General features: G+C 37.4%; 2 protein-coding genes and 2 pseudogenes across 2 annotated transcripts; 1 reads left to right on the forward strand and 3 right to left on the reverse strand.

Annotated features, from left to right (window-relative positions):
- The first annotated feature begins 618 nt into the window (after nucleotides 1–618).
- On the forward strand, nucleotides 619–3,016 carry LOC113281202 (cytochrome b-c1 complex subunit Rieske-4, mitochondrial-like). The gene is made up of 2 exons (XM_026529878.1): nucleotides 619–931; nucleotides 2,043–3,016. The coding sequence occupies exons 1-2, from the start codon at nucleotides 742–744 to the stop codon at nucleotides 2,687–2,689; spliced, it is 837 nt and encodes a 278-aa protein (XP_026385663.1). The 5' UTR covers nucleotides 619–741; the 3' UTR covers nucleotides 2,690–3,016.
- Nucleotides 3,017–3,140: 124 nt separating this feature from the next.
- On the reverse strand, nucleotides 3,141–10,056 carry LOC113278875 (annotated as a pseudogene).
- An 814-nt stretch (nucleotides 10,057–10,870) lies between these two features.
- LOC113281203 (patellin-6-like) lies at nucleotides 10,871–13,011 on the reverse strand. The gene is made up of 6 exons (XM_026529880.1): nucleotides 12,774–13,011; nucleotides 12,022–12,286; nucleotides 11,881–11,917; nucleotides 11,693–11,801; nucleotides 11,487–11,597; nucleotides 10,871–11,395 (listed from the first exon to the last, which is right to left on the reverse strand). Exons 1-6 carry the CDS (start codon nucleotides 12,873–12,875, stop codon nucleotides 11,279–11,281), a joined length of 741 nt encoding a protein of 246 aa, XP_026385665.1. The 5' UTR covers nucleotides 12,876–13,011; the 3' UTR covers nucleotides 10,871–11,278.
- Nucleotides 13,012–13,702: 691 nt separating this feature from the next.
- On the reverse strand, nucleotides 13,703–15,674 carry LOC113277343 (annotated as a pseudogene).
- Nucleotides 15,675–16,270: the final 596 nt, after the last annotated feature.

Genomic DNA, 16,270 nt, shown 5'->3' on the forward strand with positions numbered 1-16,270 from the left:
TTGACCAGTCAATTCCTTAAGTGTAAATTAAAAAAATTAAGCTTTCCACAGAATATCCGATTCTTGACCATTATTTGACATTTGACCAGTCAATTCCTTAAGTTTAAGTAAAAAAATCAAGCTTTGGACGGTCAATTTCTTAAGTCTAAGTAAAAAATTGAGCCTTGAAAATGTTTGAACCTGCGTCTTATCGTAAAAAACAAATTTATATTACATCAATTCATATCACATCTTAAATTTATATTATATCTCATTGTAGAAAACAAATCTATTGAATGTCTCGCATAACTCAATATTATTTACATATAAATATCCGCTTCAAACACCAACCATGAATTGACGCTTGCGTTTCAACATATGCATCACTTCTTAAAAATGAAAAACGAGTCACGCTTGGCTTGACGCTTTCAATACCTTGGTGAAGTTCAAACACATACAAGGCCCATTAATCACACTTACTTACTCTAGCCAAGCCCAGCATCTTCTTATTCACCAATCTCCACCGTTAATAATCACAGTCATCAGTTTAAACGGCTGCGATGATGGTATCACGGTCAATAGTTTATACACGGGAAACAGTACCCCCATTAAATCGGATTACCTCTTCCAAATTTAGCCGACTCTTTTTCTCTTTTTTCTATCTCCTTCTTCTTTGTATCTCGTCTCTCAAGATCCAGAGGAGTAAGAACCTAATAATCAGAAGAAGAAATCCAAAAAGAAGAAGAAAAATCAGAAAATAAGATGTTGAGAATTGCAGGGAGAAGATTGTCTTCTCTCTCATGGAGAAGTAATCAAACTGCAGCTCCGGCTTCAGTATCTTCATACAGGAATCTCATCGGTGGTGGTGGAGATTCTAAGATGACTTCTGATGAATCAAAATCAGATATTACTAATTTCACATCTAGATCTGCTTTTCTCTATTCCACCCGAGGTTAGAATTCCTTCATTTTTCTTTCAGATTTATTTTATTTTCATTTTTAGGGTTTTGATAATATTTCGTTTTGATTAAATTTTTATGGGTTAGATTATGAGGTGGTAATGATTGGATGAAAACTTGATTAGTGAAATTTGTTATCATCATATTGATTCCTATGCGTTTATATTGTATGATATGATGCGAAGAGGGGAGGGGTAAGGGTAACTGACCTAGAAAAGTTTGTTTTGTGTGGTCAATTAGATGACCCAGATTGGTGCTTTGTTGTTCAGTGTTCCCATTTTGTAGAAAATGACCTTTTTTTTTTTTTTTTTTTTTTTTTTTCATTTGTGATCTGTGAGTTGCATCTCCTTCTCTGTTTGTTGCAGTCTTTTGGTGGGACGAGATGCGTCTCAGTAAGATTTGAGAATTAAGTTTTTGTTTACTGGTTTGAAGCTATTCTCAAGATTTTCCATGTTCAGTCATTATGTAATAGCTGAAGTAATTCTTACATTTTATCTGTAATTCAAGAATTAATGGTTTGTCTGAACTTCCATTTACATCCATTTTCTGGGGTTGTAACTTAATCTCCTTTCTCTGGTTATTCATTAGAGTATCAAATTGCAAGTGTTTTGAAGTATTAAGTATTAGAGCTCTTATGTTCAGTTGTAACTTCATACCTATTAGGAAAAAAAATAAAATGAAGTAGAACCTTTCGTGTGGCGGTGACATAATTACTTGAAATGAAATAGCAAGATATGAGATAATAGAATGAATTGTAGCCTACATAGAATTATGACAGTATCAACAAGTACAGTTTCGAAATAAACCTTCATATCTTGTCATTCTATAGAGCAACATCTTAAAAGGGACTACTTAAGGGCACACTCGAAGTTTCTTAGTTGAGTGCGCTTCAAGGTAAGACTAGGATTACAAAGAGTTATGCATATTGATCAAGATGTAAACCATCTGTCACACCGGAATCTTTGAAGATTACGTATTTTTTTGACTGGGGAATGGGAATCTCACATAAGCTACGGTCATTCTTAGCCACTTGCTCTGTTGGAAATGACGAAGATGCATTATGCCAAGTTTTCATTTGGACTAATGGGTTTGTTAATTGTGCCAGGGTTTGCTTCTGATTCTATTACACAGCAAATATCTAACATTGGAATGGAGGAACACACCCCAGCAACTCTTGCAGCTCTGAAGAACCCCACCAATAAAATAGTTTATGATAACTACAACCACGAGCGTTACCCCCCTGGAGATCCAAGCAAGCGTGCATTTGCTTACTTTGTGTTGACTGGTGGAAGGTTCGTCTATGCTTCCCTGATTCGTTTGCTGGTCCTCAAGTTTGTATTGAGCATGTCTGCAAGTAAGGATGTGTTGGCCCTGGCCTCTCTTGAAGTTGATCTGACAAGCATTGAGCCTGGCTCTACTGTGACTGTCAAGTGGCGTGGGAAACCAGTTTTCATCAGACGCCGGACTGAGGATGACATAAAACTTGCCAACAGTGTCGACCAACTCACCCTACGTGATCCAGAGGAGGACGCAGTTAGAGTCAAGAACCCAGAATGGCTTATTGTTGTTGGTGTCTGCACCCATCTTGGTTGCATCCCTTTGCCTAACGCTGGGGATTATGGTGGTTGGTTCTGTCCATGCCATGGTTCTCACTACGACATTTCAGGTAGGATCCGAAAGGGCCCAGCACCAAAGAACCTGGAAGTACCTACTTACAGCTTTTTGGAAGATAACAAGTTACTGATTGGTTGATAAACAATAAGGAAATACTTTTTCTTTTCCTTTTTTTGTTGTTGGATCGGTACATCTCAGACCAATTTTTCTTTCAGAAAAGTTCAATCTTTTCATTTTTTTTCCTTCAAGAAAATAGTTTGAGCCTGTTAATTAAGTTTCTTATATTACAACTTGGATTCTTGTATCGATGAAGTTATGTCTGGCTCTGAATTCTGAATAATTGAGGTGGGTTTTGAACAACTGCATATATATATGTACAAGCTATTATTCCACCATCAACACTTTATTGTTGTTGCTTGTCATTCAGTCTGTTGAATAATACTATGTGGATTGCCAATTTAGTTATGTATGCAGTACATTTGTCGAATGTCACAAATTTCTTAAATATGGAATAGTGATCAGGCAATGCAGCATCTCTTTGTAACTTACAAGTGACATGGAAATAGTAATGAATTCATAAGTTGCCTCTGATGTGCATCACACAACTTAAGCAACAAAGGCGATAATCCCTCTGTTTTCAGGTCAGTTACAGGATCCTTCATCTCCTCCACTTCAAAGATCTTTAGCTTTCCTCGATGGGGACTAATGGTTGTTTACCTCCGTAAATCTCTGGCAGTTGACTCTCATCGATGTGTTCCAGCAGAGTAGATTTCAGTTTTTTGTTCTCCACAAATACGATCTGCAAGATTATGTTAAGCTTTCAGCCAAAAGTACCCAGATGAAATGTCTTGGAACATTGCAAATTTTAAGCAAGTGAGAGTGCTTCAGTTGTTACCTTTTTCTTGGTGCTGCTATCTATAAATGGGTAGACTAACTTCCATGCTGCCATAAAAACTGAAGAAACATGAACTAGATACATTTTCCCAAGCCTTTCTGGGTAGTTGTCCTGCGATTCAGTACCAGTTTGCAGTACTCATCTATTAAGCTGCGTAAAGACCCAAATGATATTTGGTTGAATCCTATATGTTAACTGTTCAAACCTGTAAGTTAGAGCAGCTAGGCATCCACGGGTGTCGCTATTCGAGTAATATCCCCAGCCTTCCATATCTTGATGGCGACAAACTTTTCTTGTCCTGCGGGCATCCTGAAGTCGTCGGAATAAAAGTTAATGTAAGGATAACGGAACTGAATGCCATACACAAGTGAAGAATGATTAATAGTTACCTCGCACATATTCTGTCGAGAGTGTATACCACAAAACCTGTAATCATCAGGGAAAACCGCCTCAGATAAAGGGAATTCTTAACTTCAGATTAGCTGAGGGAGTACAAATGCCGCTGCTTTTAAGAACAATTTGGATTTTGATTCAAACAGTGTGTGGAAGTGAGAACTTACGCTTGAACTCCTCAACACCTCCTTTCTCTTTCTTAGGGAGATGCTTAGAACCAAAGGAGACTATAATTGGTCGTCCACGTTTGTCCAATCCTTGCAGGAACACTTTCTTATGGGCTAAATTGCTTGTTATCTCGGATTCGGAGATTAAACCATTAGGTACAAATGAGCGTCTCCATTTGAGGTATTTCAGGAACAAGGCAGAACCTTGTTCTATATCATGCCCTCGAGCACGTAAAAACCTTCTAATCATCAAGTCATCCACATCCTACACAAAACATTTCACATTTACAAGAACTCAAGGCTACATATGAAACACTGAATAGCATAGAAGTATCATAAACTCAAGATCCGTTTTTTATTCTCTCAAACTCAATGCCCGTAAGATATTGATGCAGGGCATACTACAATTCCAGAAGATTCCGCTTAGAGGTTTGACTTCCATAGTTTCCTAGTTTCAGTCTTTCTTATTTTTAGGATTCTTTTAGATTTCCTTTTAGTTTTCTGTTTCCAAGTTTAGTTATTCTTCAAGCCTATATAAAGGCTAGATTAAGTCTTGTAAGAGCTATCTATTACTTAATCAAATTATTAAACACAAAACTTATCTTTCTCTTCTTGCTTGAATTCTCTTCTCTTCTCTTCTTGCTTATAGCAATCTAGTATTGCTTTCTTTTACCTTGTTCCACATTAGTTGGTATCAGAGCTTAGTTTTAGGTTTTTCATCCTATCACTTGATCCTTTACTTCGCTTCCACAACGCCTTTTCATTCCTTTTAAGTACAAAAAAAAAAAAAAAATGACTGCTCAACCAGTTACTCTAGCAGCAATCGAAGCTCTCATCAAATCTCATACCGAGATTTTGGCAAAAAACATTACTGAAACTCTTGAGAAGTCCATGGAGGAAAAATTAGGGTTGAAGCAATGCAGAATCAGCTTTTCAAGGTTGCAAAACACATAAATATAGATTTGGATATGCCTGAGCTTGTAGACTTAGAAGACAAAACTAAAAATGATACACTTCAGTTTTTACAGAATGATGAAGTACCTAAAGATGTATTGCGTACTTTAAACATTAAGAAACCGTATGAAGGGTTCATAGGTCATTCAAAGAAGAAGCTAGTTTCTCCTACACTCGACAGTGATGATGAAGATGAACGTGAGAACGATCTAGAGAAGAATTGGATTGAAGAACGACGTTTAAAAACTGGTCACAACCCTTACAGTTCTTTACCCGAATATAAGCTAAAAGCTGATATTCCCAACTTCTCTGGAAATTTTCGTATTGAAGAACTAACTGATTGGTTCTTTGAGGTAGAAGCTTTTTTTGAATTTATGGAAGTCCCTGAAGATTCTAAGGTCAAACTTGTGACTTACAAGCTCAAAGGAGGAGCTGCAGCCTGGTGGGATAAGATCTGTGATGATCGTAGAAACGCTAACAAACCGAAAATACGTACTTGGACACGTATGAAAACTTTGATCAGGGATAAGTTCTTACCTAGAGACTTTATGCCGCAACTTTTCATCAAATTGCAGAACATTCAGCAGGGGGCACACACTGTTGAAGAATATGTGTCCGATTTTTATAATTTGGTGGCACGAAATCAACTCAAAGAATCTGAAGAACAGTTAGTTGCAAGATTCATTGAGGGGCTGAATAGATTAATACAAAATGGTATGACTCATTCAGTTTTTACTATGGTCGAAGCGGTGCAGCAAGCTATTAAGATAGAAAATCGCCTTCTTCGTTCTTCTAGGACTTATCCATCCAGACAAGGGCGTTATCAAAATAATTCCAGGGGTACCAATTCATCTCAAAACTTTTCTCCAGATACTGTTTTGACTATTCCCAGGCCTCCTTATGATGATGTTAGCCATTCACATCGACAACCTAGCCATATTGTGCCTTATACTCCACCTCTGGCTACACCTATCTTAGCCAATCCAGTTGATCTTCAGCCGGGTCAGCAGTCTCACTCTCTGCAACCAACTCCTCCTACTACAGGGAATCGGTTTCATAACAGGCAACAACAATTTCCACCGCAACAGAAACTAATACTTATGCAAAATTTCGTGGAGATAAGTGCAATAAATGCCAGCAATCGGGGCACACGTCTAGTGATTGTCGGAAATTCAATGCTTTGATTGGTGAACCTCAGTTCATTAATGAAGTCACTGGTGCGCTTAATGAGTTCGAAGATGAAGACTCACCTGGTGATGACGATGAGTTTGTTGGGATGATTCGTCCATTATTTCTTACTCAACAATGCAAGTCTCAGAGACACAGTATTTAAATCCAGATGTTATATTGGGGGTAAAATCTGCAAGATGATAATTGATAGTGGCAGTGTGGATAATTATATTGCTGATCACGTAGTTAAGAAGCTTGAACTACCAGTAACTTCTCATCCAGAACCTTACACTGTAGGATGGGTTAATGCCTCTAGCACACAGAAGATTACTCTTCAGTGTTATGTGTCATTCTCTTTTGAGGGTTATGAAGACACAGTTCTATGTGATGTCATTAATATGACGGCAACCCATCTTCTTCTTGGCAGACCTTGGCAATACGATCTTCACGCGGTTCACAATGGATTCGAGAATACTTACACTTTTGTTCATAATGGGAAAACCAAGGTTCTTAGTCCATCCAATTCCACTTCAAACTCTTGTGCGCAGACTGATGCTGTCGTAGCCACTGTTATTCGTTCTTTGCACCCACAACATTCTTTACATTCCCATGAAGATTCTAAGCCTATGATTGAGTTCCTGCAAAGGTGAAGCCCTTATTATTTCAATATAATGTTTTATTTCCAGATGAACTACCAACTGCATTACCTCCTTTACGGAATATTCAACACTGCATCGATTTTATTCCTGGAGCCTCTTTACCAAACCAAGCACACTATCGCTTGAGTCCTGCTGAGCATGAGATATTACAGGGACAGGTAAATGATTTGCTTACAAAGGGTTTGATACGACCTAGCAACAGTCCTTGTGCCAGTCCTCCTTCTTGGTTAGTAAAAAAGACAATGGATGGAGGATGTGTATCGATTGCAGAGCATTAAATCGCATCACCATTCCTTATAGATTTCCGATCCCGCGTATTGATGATATGATTGATTTACTGTCGGGCTCTATTATTTTTACTAAGTTGGATTTACGCAGTGGTTACCACCAAATACGCATTCGAGGTGGAGATGAGTGGAAAACAGCATTCAAGACACGTGAAGGTTTATATGAATGGCTGGTCATGCCATTTGGGTTATCTAATGCACCTAGTACTTTTATGCGACTTATGAATCAGGTTCTCCAACCCTTTCTCAGTAAATTTGTTATTGTCTATTTTGATGACATACTAATTTTTAGTCGCAGTGAGCCAGAACACCTCCAACATCTTTCACAAGTGTTTCAAGTTCTTGCTGACAACTCTTTATATGTTAATTTGAAGAAGTGTACCTTCATGGCTTCTTCAGTAACATTTTTGGGATATGTGATTTCTACTGATGGTATTCATGTCGATCCTTCTAAAGTTCAAGCAATTGAAGATTGGCCAGTTCCTACTTCTATTCGTGATGTTCGTAGTTTTCATGGTTTGGCTTCTTTCTATCGAAGATTTGTGAAGAACTTTAGCTCTATTTCTGCACCTTTGACTGACTGTCTCAAGAAGGAGAAGTTTGAGTGGACGGAAGCAATGGATAAAAGCTTTATTCTTCTTAAAGAAAAGCTTTGTACGGCACCAATTCTTGCACTTCCGAATTTCAACAAGCCTTTTGAAATAGATTGTGATGCATCTGTTGTTGGTATTGGTGCAGTATTATCACAGGAGGGTCATCCAATTGCATATACAGTGAGAAGAATTCAGATGCACAAAAGAAATGGTCTACATATGAATTAGAGTTATTGGCTCTTGTTCAATCTCTTAAGCAGTGGCATACTTATCTTATACATAGGGAATTTGTTGTCAACACTGACAACCATGCTTTGAAGTTTTTGAATACTTCTGCTAAAGTTAACAGAATGCATGATCGATGGCTTTCCACACTCAACAAATACACTTTCTCCGTGAGACATAAAAGTGGCAAATTGAATCAAGTTGCTGATGCCTTAAGTAGAAGAAGTCATCTATTAACAACAATTCGTAATGAGAGTTATGCATTTGACTATATCAAAGACATTTATCCAGAAGATGAGATTTTGGCAAACTATGGGATCAATGCAGTTCTCAAACTCATGGGGTTGATGATTTTCTTATACAAGAAGGTTTTCTTTTTAAAGGGAATCGATTATGTATTCCTCAAGGGTCTTTACGTTTACATCTTATGCGAGAATTACATGGCAGTGGTCTTGGTGGTCATTTTGGGAGAGATAAAACCATTGCCCTGATTGAAGAAAGATATTTCTGGCCATCTTTGAAACGTGATGTACAAAAGTTCGTACAAAAATGCATGGTCTGTCAGAGAGCAAAGGGTACAATTCAAAATACCGGGTTGTATACTCCTTTACCAGTTCCTGATGCACCTTGGGTTGATATAAGTATGGATTTTATACTTGGTTTACCTCGTACTGCTAGAGGTAATGATTCTGTTATGGTCGTAGTTGATCGTTACTCTAAAATGGCTCACTTCGTAGCTTGTAAGAAATCAACTGACGCTTCTAATGTTGCTTCTTTGTTCTTTAAAGAAGTAGTAAGATTGCATGGGGTTCCAAAGTCTATCACTTCTGACAGAGATACCAAATTTTTGAGTTATTTCTGGAAAAGTTTATGGATGCGCTTAGGCACAGTTTACAATTCAGCACAACTTCACATCCGCAAACTGATGGACAGACTGAGGTTGTTAATAGATCACTTGGGAATTTGATTAGAGCTAAGTGCCTGGATAATAGTAAGCAGTGGGATGTGTTATTGCCACATATGGAATTCGCTTTCAACACTTCTGTGAATCGTTCTACTGGGAAAACTCCATTTGAGATTGTGTACTCTAAAGTACCTAATCATACTCTTGATTTGGTAGCCTTACCCACCACACAGAGTACAAACACTGCAGCCGACTCTTTTGTAGACAAAGCAACTGAATTACATAATGAAGTAAAATCTAAACTGGAGAAGTCCAATTCTAAATATAAAGAGGATGCTGATAAACACAAGAGGTTTAAAACCTTCAAGGAAGGGGATCTCGTGATGATACATCTAAGAAAAGAGAGATTTCCAGTGGATACTTATAACAAAACCAAGATGAAGAAATATGGTCCTTTCAAGGTTTTAAAGAAGATCAATGATAATGCTCATGTTATTGATCTACCAAATGATTGGAATATCTCCAACACATTTAATGTTCAAGAGATTTTTACGTTTCATGGTGACAATGAACTTCTGGTTTGTTTGGACAACTCGCGGACGAGCTTTACTCTAGAAGGGGGGACTGATGCAGGGCATACTACAATTTCAGAAGATTCCGCTTAGAGGTTTGGCTTCCATGGTTTCTTAGTTTCAGTCTTTCTTATTTTTAGGATTCTTTTAGATTTCCTTTTAGTTTTCCGTTTCCTAGTTTAGTTATTCTTCAAGCCTATATAAAGGCTAGATTAAGTCTTGTAAGAGCTATCTATTACTTAATCAAATTATTAAACACAAAACTTATCTTTCTCTTCTTGCTTGAATTCTCTTCTCTTCTTGCTTATAGCAATCTAGTATTGCTTTCTTTTACCTTGTTCCACATTAGATATACCCCATGTTTCTTGAATATTTAACCTGCAAGATGGAGTTGACCAACTCTTAAACTTCAGGAACCAATGAGTTCTAGTTTTGTTTAAATTCCAAGTGAAAATCAAGTAATGCACACAAAAGTAAGAAACCGAAATCAGAAAAGTAGTTAAACAAACTAATGTAATTGATAAAACAAGATTCGAGTTCAAGAAGCACACGAAAGGAGACAGCAAAGAGAAAGAAACCTTAGAAGTGGGATCTTGACTCTCAACAAAGGCTCTCATAAGACTGATTTTCTTCTGCTCCATTACTTCCATTTCCTTTGTTTCTTCAGATTGATCTTCTGTGGCCATCTGATTTTTTGTTCTCTTTGAATACCAAACTAGTCTTCACTCTTTGCAAGTCTGTTGCATATTCTTGACACCTATATTTCATGTATGGTGATAGAGACTAGAAGTCAATAGACTAACGTAAACTCCGATTTCATCAGCCAAAACATTCAAAAATGGCAGCAGAAGACTTGTCATAACGGTTAATAGACGCTACTAAGATTTTCTTTGTCTATATGCGGTATCCCATTTCATTTTTGTTTTCTTTTTGATTGTGAACCGGTTTCAACCCCATGAAATGAGAATCAACACACCTGACAACTTTACCACCGTACTGGAGACATCACGCCGACCCACTTTATCAATTTTGAGGGCTGACTTTTGCGGAAAATAATCTTTAGCCAGAAGCCTAGTTCCAAAGACGCGGAAAATTGACCGATGGTTATAGCCTTATGGGTCATTAAACGCGGTCCACAATATTTTGGAGAACATACTTTTACTGGATCTTGTGAGTTAGGACTTTGTCAACAACTGTCATGATTTCCTTCTTTTTTCATTGATTTTAACTTTTCAAAATGACCATCACAACAAGGACATAGCTTTCTAGTGACAGATAGCTAACTACTGGCAGTTAAATCCCGTCGAATTATTGAAGCAGGGTCGATTTAAGGTTCTTACAGACCATGTTGTCTGAGGCGCTAGGCGAGGAGCCAAACCCTTCGCCTCGCCTACGCCTAGAAATAAATAAATAAAATCTCACAATTTTGCGCCTTTGGCGTTTTATTAGCTAGGCGCCCCTTGCATGCTCGAGCGCCTAGCTCGCCTTTCACTACATAGCTTGCGGTATACGCAGAAAATACAAGACTCGATATTAAAGCAAAAGTACTAACAAAGAAGTGCCACAAGAACAGGCGGGCAAGATTTACATAAGTATATGTTCCTCGGATACAATGCGTTCCTACACAGTATGGAATGTAACAGTTGTTTCTTAGTCGCACAAGATGGGTGGTGCAGTGTATATATATCTGTCTCACCAGTACAATTACCTGTAGAATCTCAATAGTAGAAACTTACACAGGAAAAATGAAATAAATGAATACATAGCTTCTGAAGCGCTGTGATACACAACTGAAGTAACAATAATGAGTACTTAACTTGTCAATCGTAGGATCGTTTGCCACAACTTCTCAGTATCAATATCATAGATATCGCATAGACAAGATTTTGGAATGTGCATGAATATCATTTAGCATTTTTCAATGGGAACTAATGGTTGTTTACCTCCATAAACTTCTGGCAGTTGACTCTCATCAATGTCTTCAAGAAGAGTTGACTTAAGATTTTTGTTCTCCACAAATACAATCTGCAAGATTGTGCCAAACATCACAAACTTGAGCATTTATGTCACCATATAAAGCAAAGATATGATCTAGTTTGGCTGCATCAGGCGATACCTTTTTCTTGGTGTTACTATCGATAAATGGGTGGATCAACTTCCACGCCGCCATAAAAACAGAAGGGACGTGAACTAAGTACATTTTTGCAAGCCTCTCTGGGTAATTATCCTGCAACTCACCAGTTTTAGTTGCATAGTTATCCATTAAGCTGTTCTAAGATGCAGACAACAGTCAGGAAAATGCTTTAGTGGTAACGTGTTAACCTGTAAGACGGATAAAGCGGCTAGATATCCACGGATGTCACAATTCGAATAGTATCCCCAGCCTTCAATATCCGCTATGGCTAAAAACTTTTCTTGTCCTGCGGGCATCCTGTAGGATAAAGAAAGAAAACAAAGTCAGAACATAGGAACGATTCAGTATATCGGTGGAGAACAAGTAGGTAGTTTACCGTCCACATATCTTGTCGAGAGTGTACGCTACAAAACCTGCAATGACCAAGAGAAGCTGACTTAGATCAAGATAAAAAAACAAACACTAATGCCACTGTATCACATTCAAACTTGACTCGATGGTAAATGTGAGAACTTACGCTTGAACTCCTCAACACCTCCCTTTGCTCTGTTACGAAAATGTTTAGAAGCATAGGTGACTACAATTGGGCGTCCGGTCTTGTCCAATCCTTGCATAAACAACTTCTTATGGGATAAATCAAACGCTATCTCCGATTCAGAGATAAAACCATTAGGCACAAACGAACGCCTCCATTCCATATATTTCAAAAATAATGCAGAACCTTTATCGATATCCAAATCACGGGCACGTAGAAACCTTCTTATCATCAGATCATCCACATCCTGTCCAAAATACACATACCACATATCTTCAAAAGGCAAACAACCAAACCCATAAATTCGAACAAACAGTTAAGCAACAACAACAAACATTCCTATGAAGTCAACCAAATTTGTTCTAGTAAGTGCATCCAATGCATTGTTCTGATGGGGTTATCAAACTCCCTTTGTTATTTTCACACTTCACTCACAACAATGCTCACAATTAAATACCAATGGGTTCTTGCAATTTTGCAAGAGGGAACGGAAATTGCAAGATCTTGGTTGCAGAATGGCGCTGTCTAGCTAGTCTTTTTAAAGTTCCATGAGGAAATCAATCAACAAGTACTGAATTAAGAAACCCAAATCAAAGAAGTAGCACTAAAATGAATTGAAATAGCAACAATTTATACTTGAAGTAGTTACAAAAATATTATCCGATTGAATTTTTTTTTTTTTTTGATGGTTTACATATTGTACTGAAATGAGTGAGTGAGATAGAGACACAGACCTTAGAAGTGGGATCCTGAGTTTCAACCAAGGATCTCATTTGGCTAACTTTGTTCTGCTCCATCACCTGTTTTTCTTCATGTTCCTTCACTGTATTATCCATCTGATCACCACCACCTTACTTCTTCTGAGCTCTGATCTCTCTATCTTTGTACTCTTGAAATGAAAAGTATATTTTATGCAGTGAGGAGAGGAGGAAGAGAGAAGGACTATTAATAAGTCAACTCAGCGGCCAACAAACAAATATAAACTTACAGTTCAATATTCCATTATGGTAAGCATGATTCAACTACCCATTTACAACTGTCAAACAAACCTACAAGCAAGTGAATGGCTAAGATGGTCATGGTTTTGGATATGGGTCTCAGTCACACAAGCTGTACAACTCCGCACTTGCTTCGCATTTCAGTTCTCTATAAATGCAAAAGATGCACGAGGAATCCAATTTTGTGCCCAAGTGTTCACATGAGACCATCTGTTAACTGCTAACCTAATCAAATAAAAATGGGATATCAAACATAACTAGTAATTAGAAACTAAATTTTCATAGGATAAAAAATTAGCCTGCATCATGATGGTAACCTTGAGTAAACAATAGATGGTGTCTCGCATATCTGAGTTCTTTGTTAAAATTATTTAAGCAATGGCTGATTTTTGTTATGGTGATCGAATTCATGATTTTTTTTGTAGAAGTGATTGAATTTAACAGCTGCTGTTCGCAGGAAATGTTGTTACAGTTTTCATTTATGTCAGCTTTTGAGGGCCACAAAAGTTGGGGCCAAGTATTGTTGTGTTACCGATCGATGCTGAAAGACACAAGCAGTGCCATCCACCGGCCATATATTGTACAGCAACTACTAAGAATTTACTGCGTTTTTCAGCCTTGTCCATAAATGTAAGGCAGCAATGGGTTCCTTAATTCATACAACATATAAGCATTGGTACGTTTATATTAGATCTATATATAGTAGGTAGGCATTCATTGTCTAGAGATTAAGATAGATAATCTTTGGTCTTGACCGATCACATTAGGACTACCATTGGAACTTTTCCTTTCTCTTCTGCAGTTTTCAAGATGATGATCCCGATAGTGTATGCTCTTTTTGTGAGGAGCTTTGGCATGGGATTGGGCTAGTTAATCAGCTTTCTTCAATTGGCAATAATGGCAGTTTACCTCCGTAAACCTCTGGCAGTTGGTCTTCATTGATTTCTTCAAGCAGAGTCGACTTAAGGCTTTTGTCATCCACAAAAACAAACTGAAAAGATTGTGGATACAACTTTTAGCAAAACCACTGAGAAGGAACTGCTTCAAAACATCACATTGTGACATTAATACGTCACGCACGAAATAAGAGTTAAGTGTTACCTTTTTCTTGGTGTTGTTATCAATAAATGGGTATATTATATTAACTTCCATGCGGCCATAAAAACTGAAGGGACATGAATTAGATAAAACTTCGCAAGTCTTTCCGGGTAATTCTCCTGTAAATCACCATGCATAATATCTATGAAGCTGTCTTAAGACCCAAACAAGACTCGATGAAAATACTTAAAGGTTGCTTTAGCTATACCTGCAAGACAGATAGAGCTGCTAGGTATCCACGGATGTCGCAATTCGAGTAGTACCCCCATCCTTCAAGATCTGCAATGATAAAAAACTTTTCTTGTCCTGTGGGAATCCTGTGTAGTAGATTCAAAGACAAACTCAGGAGAATATATACATGAAAAGATTCATATATATATGAAGTGCGATGAGTAGTTTACTTTGCACTTAATTTGTCAAGACAGTACACCACGAACCCTGTAACAATTACAAGAAAATATTGAATTAATAAGTAGTTCAAAGTAATGTATCGATCGGGTACAAACACAAACTCCATATATTAGTAAGTGTAAGAACTTACGCCTGAACTCCTCAATACCTCCCTTAACTTTGTTAGGAAAATGTTTAGCACCATAAATGACTAGTATTGGCTGTCCACTCTTATCATATCCTTGCATAAACACCTTGCTATGGGCAATATCATGTGTTACCTCTGATTCAGAGATAAAACCATTAGGTACAAACGAACGTCTCCATTTCATGTGTTTCAGGAACAATGCAGAACCTTTCTCGATATCCAGATCACGAGCACGTAAAAACCGTCTTAGCGTGAGATCATCCACATCCTAAACAAAACAAACACCACATACATTATAGGCGAACCAGGAAACATGTGGTTTTGTGCGTTACAAGAGTGAATCTGAAGTACAATTAGGGCCAGAGGACAAACAAAGAGTATCAGGTGATATTGTCATGGCTAGTAAAATTTTGGTTTTTGAAAAATTTGAGCTAAGAGAAACAAAACTTGCAAGGATCTAGTATCTGAAATGTTGCAATAAGATGGAGTTGACCACCAATTTAAGCCTCAAATTGAAAGTCAATAAATATATTCTACATTAGGAAATACACAATTCTAGGAATAGTACTATAAATAGACTGAATTTATCAGCCCCTAAATCTTACTAAATCAAGTAACTAGAAAGGGTACCCATTGTACTGAAAATTAAACAAAATTGAAGCTACAGCAAAATGGATATGCTGCTACAGTACTACACTACAACACAGAAAAAGAAAGAAGAGAGGCAGGCATACCTTAGAAGTGGGATCCTGAGTTTCGACAAAGGTTCTCATGAGACTAACTTTGTTCTGCTCATCACTAACTTCTTGATGATTGTTTGTTTTGAAGCTCTTCGCTAAGTCTCCTCCATCTTCTTCTTCCACTATTTTCTCTACTTTTTCAGAATGATTTTCTGTGTCCATCTTTTTGATCTCTTTCTCTTTCTCTTTCTCTTTCAAGGTCTTTGTTCTCTATTATAGAGATTTTGTATTTATATTTGGTGGAGTGAGCAAGTCATGAGTGGACTACTCGTCAAAAAGCCATGAGATATGTCGTTGCCATATATGACAGAAACTTTTAAAGTTTGGTCGGCTGAACTTTTTAAGAAGACGGAGATAAATTTCTTCAATCATTTTTCAAAAAATTGGTGATTTTCTTTCCTTTTGCCGGAACATTATAAGTTTTGATGTCATGGACTCAAAAAAAAATGTCATAGTTACGTGCTGATGTGGGGTGTAGAAATTGTGGTTGAGAACTTGGGAGAAAGTTCATTTAAGTAGTTGTAGATTTGTGGTTGCACCCATCACCTCTAACTATTAATGAGAAGGTTGTTATTGGGGCGTCACATTCCATTAGAGGGGCATCACCTAATAGGATAAAAAAGAGTCACCCACAAATAATATCAAAAATCCTTATCTCAAATAATTTTGTAATGACCGAACAACCCTTTAGTTAATTTTAATTTAATTAATTTCTACGGTTGGAATCAATGTAAATCTGGACGTAAAACCAATTTCTAAGGTTGTAATCAATCCAAACCTGGACGTAAAATCAATTTTTACAGTTGGAATTAAAAGGAACCTGGACGTAAAACTACATGCAAATAAAATTCTACGGT

This window comes from Papaver somniferum, chromosome 5 (genome assembly GCF_003573695.1).
Source record: "Papaver somniferum cultivar HN1 chromosome 5, ASM357369v1, whole genome shotgun sequence".
NCBI lineage: Eukaryota > Viridiplantae > Streptophyta > Magnoliopsida > Ranunculales > Papaveraceae > Papaver > Papaver somniferum.

What these genes read in the sequence shown, in the direction of transcription:
- LOC113281202 (XM_026529878.1), top strand. Translation starts at nt 742, where the DNA reads ATGTTGAGAATTGCAGGGAGAAGATTGTCTTCTCTCTCATGGAGAAGT. An exon ending in TTTTCTCTATTCCACCCGAG is followed by an intron (nt 932 to 2,042) that starts GTTAGAATTCCT and finishes TAATTGTGCCAG; the next exon opens with GGTTTGCTTCTGATTCTATT.
- LOC113281203 (XM_026529880.1), bottom strand. Translation starts at nt 12,875, where the DNA reads ATGGATAATACAGTGAAGGAACATGAAGAAAAACAGGTGATGGAGCAG. An exon ending in CTCGACAAGATATGTGGACG is followed by an intron (nt 11,802 to 11,880) that starts GTAAACTACCTA and finishes TTTATCCTACAG; the next exon opens with GATGCCCGCAGGACAAGAAA. An exon ending in CCGCTTTATCCGTCTTACAG is followed by an intron (nt 11,598 to 11,692) that starts GTTAACACGTTA and finishes GGTGAGTTGCAG; the next exon opens with GATAATTACCCAGAGAGGCT.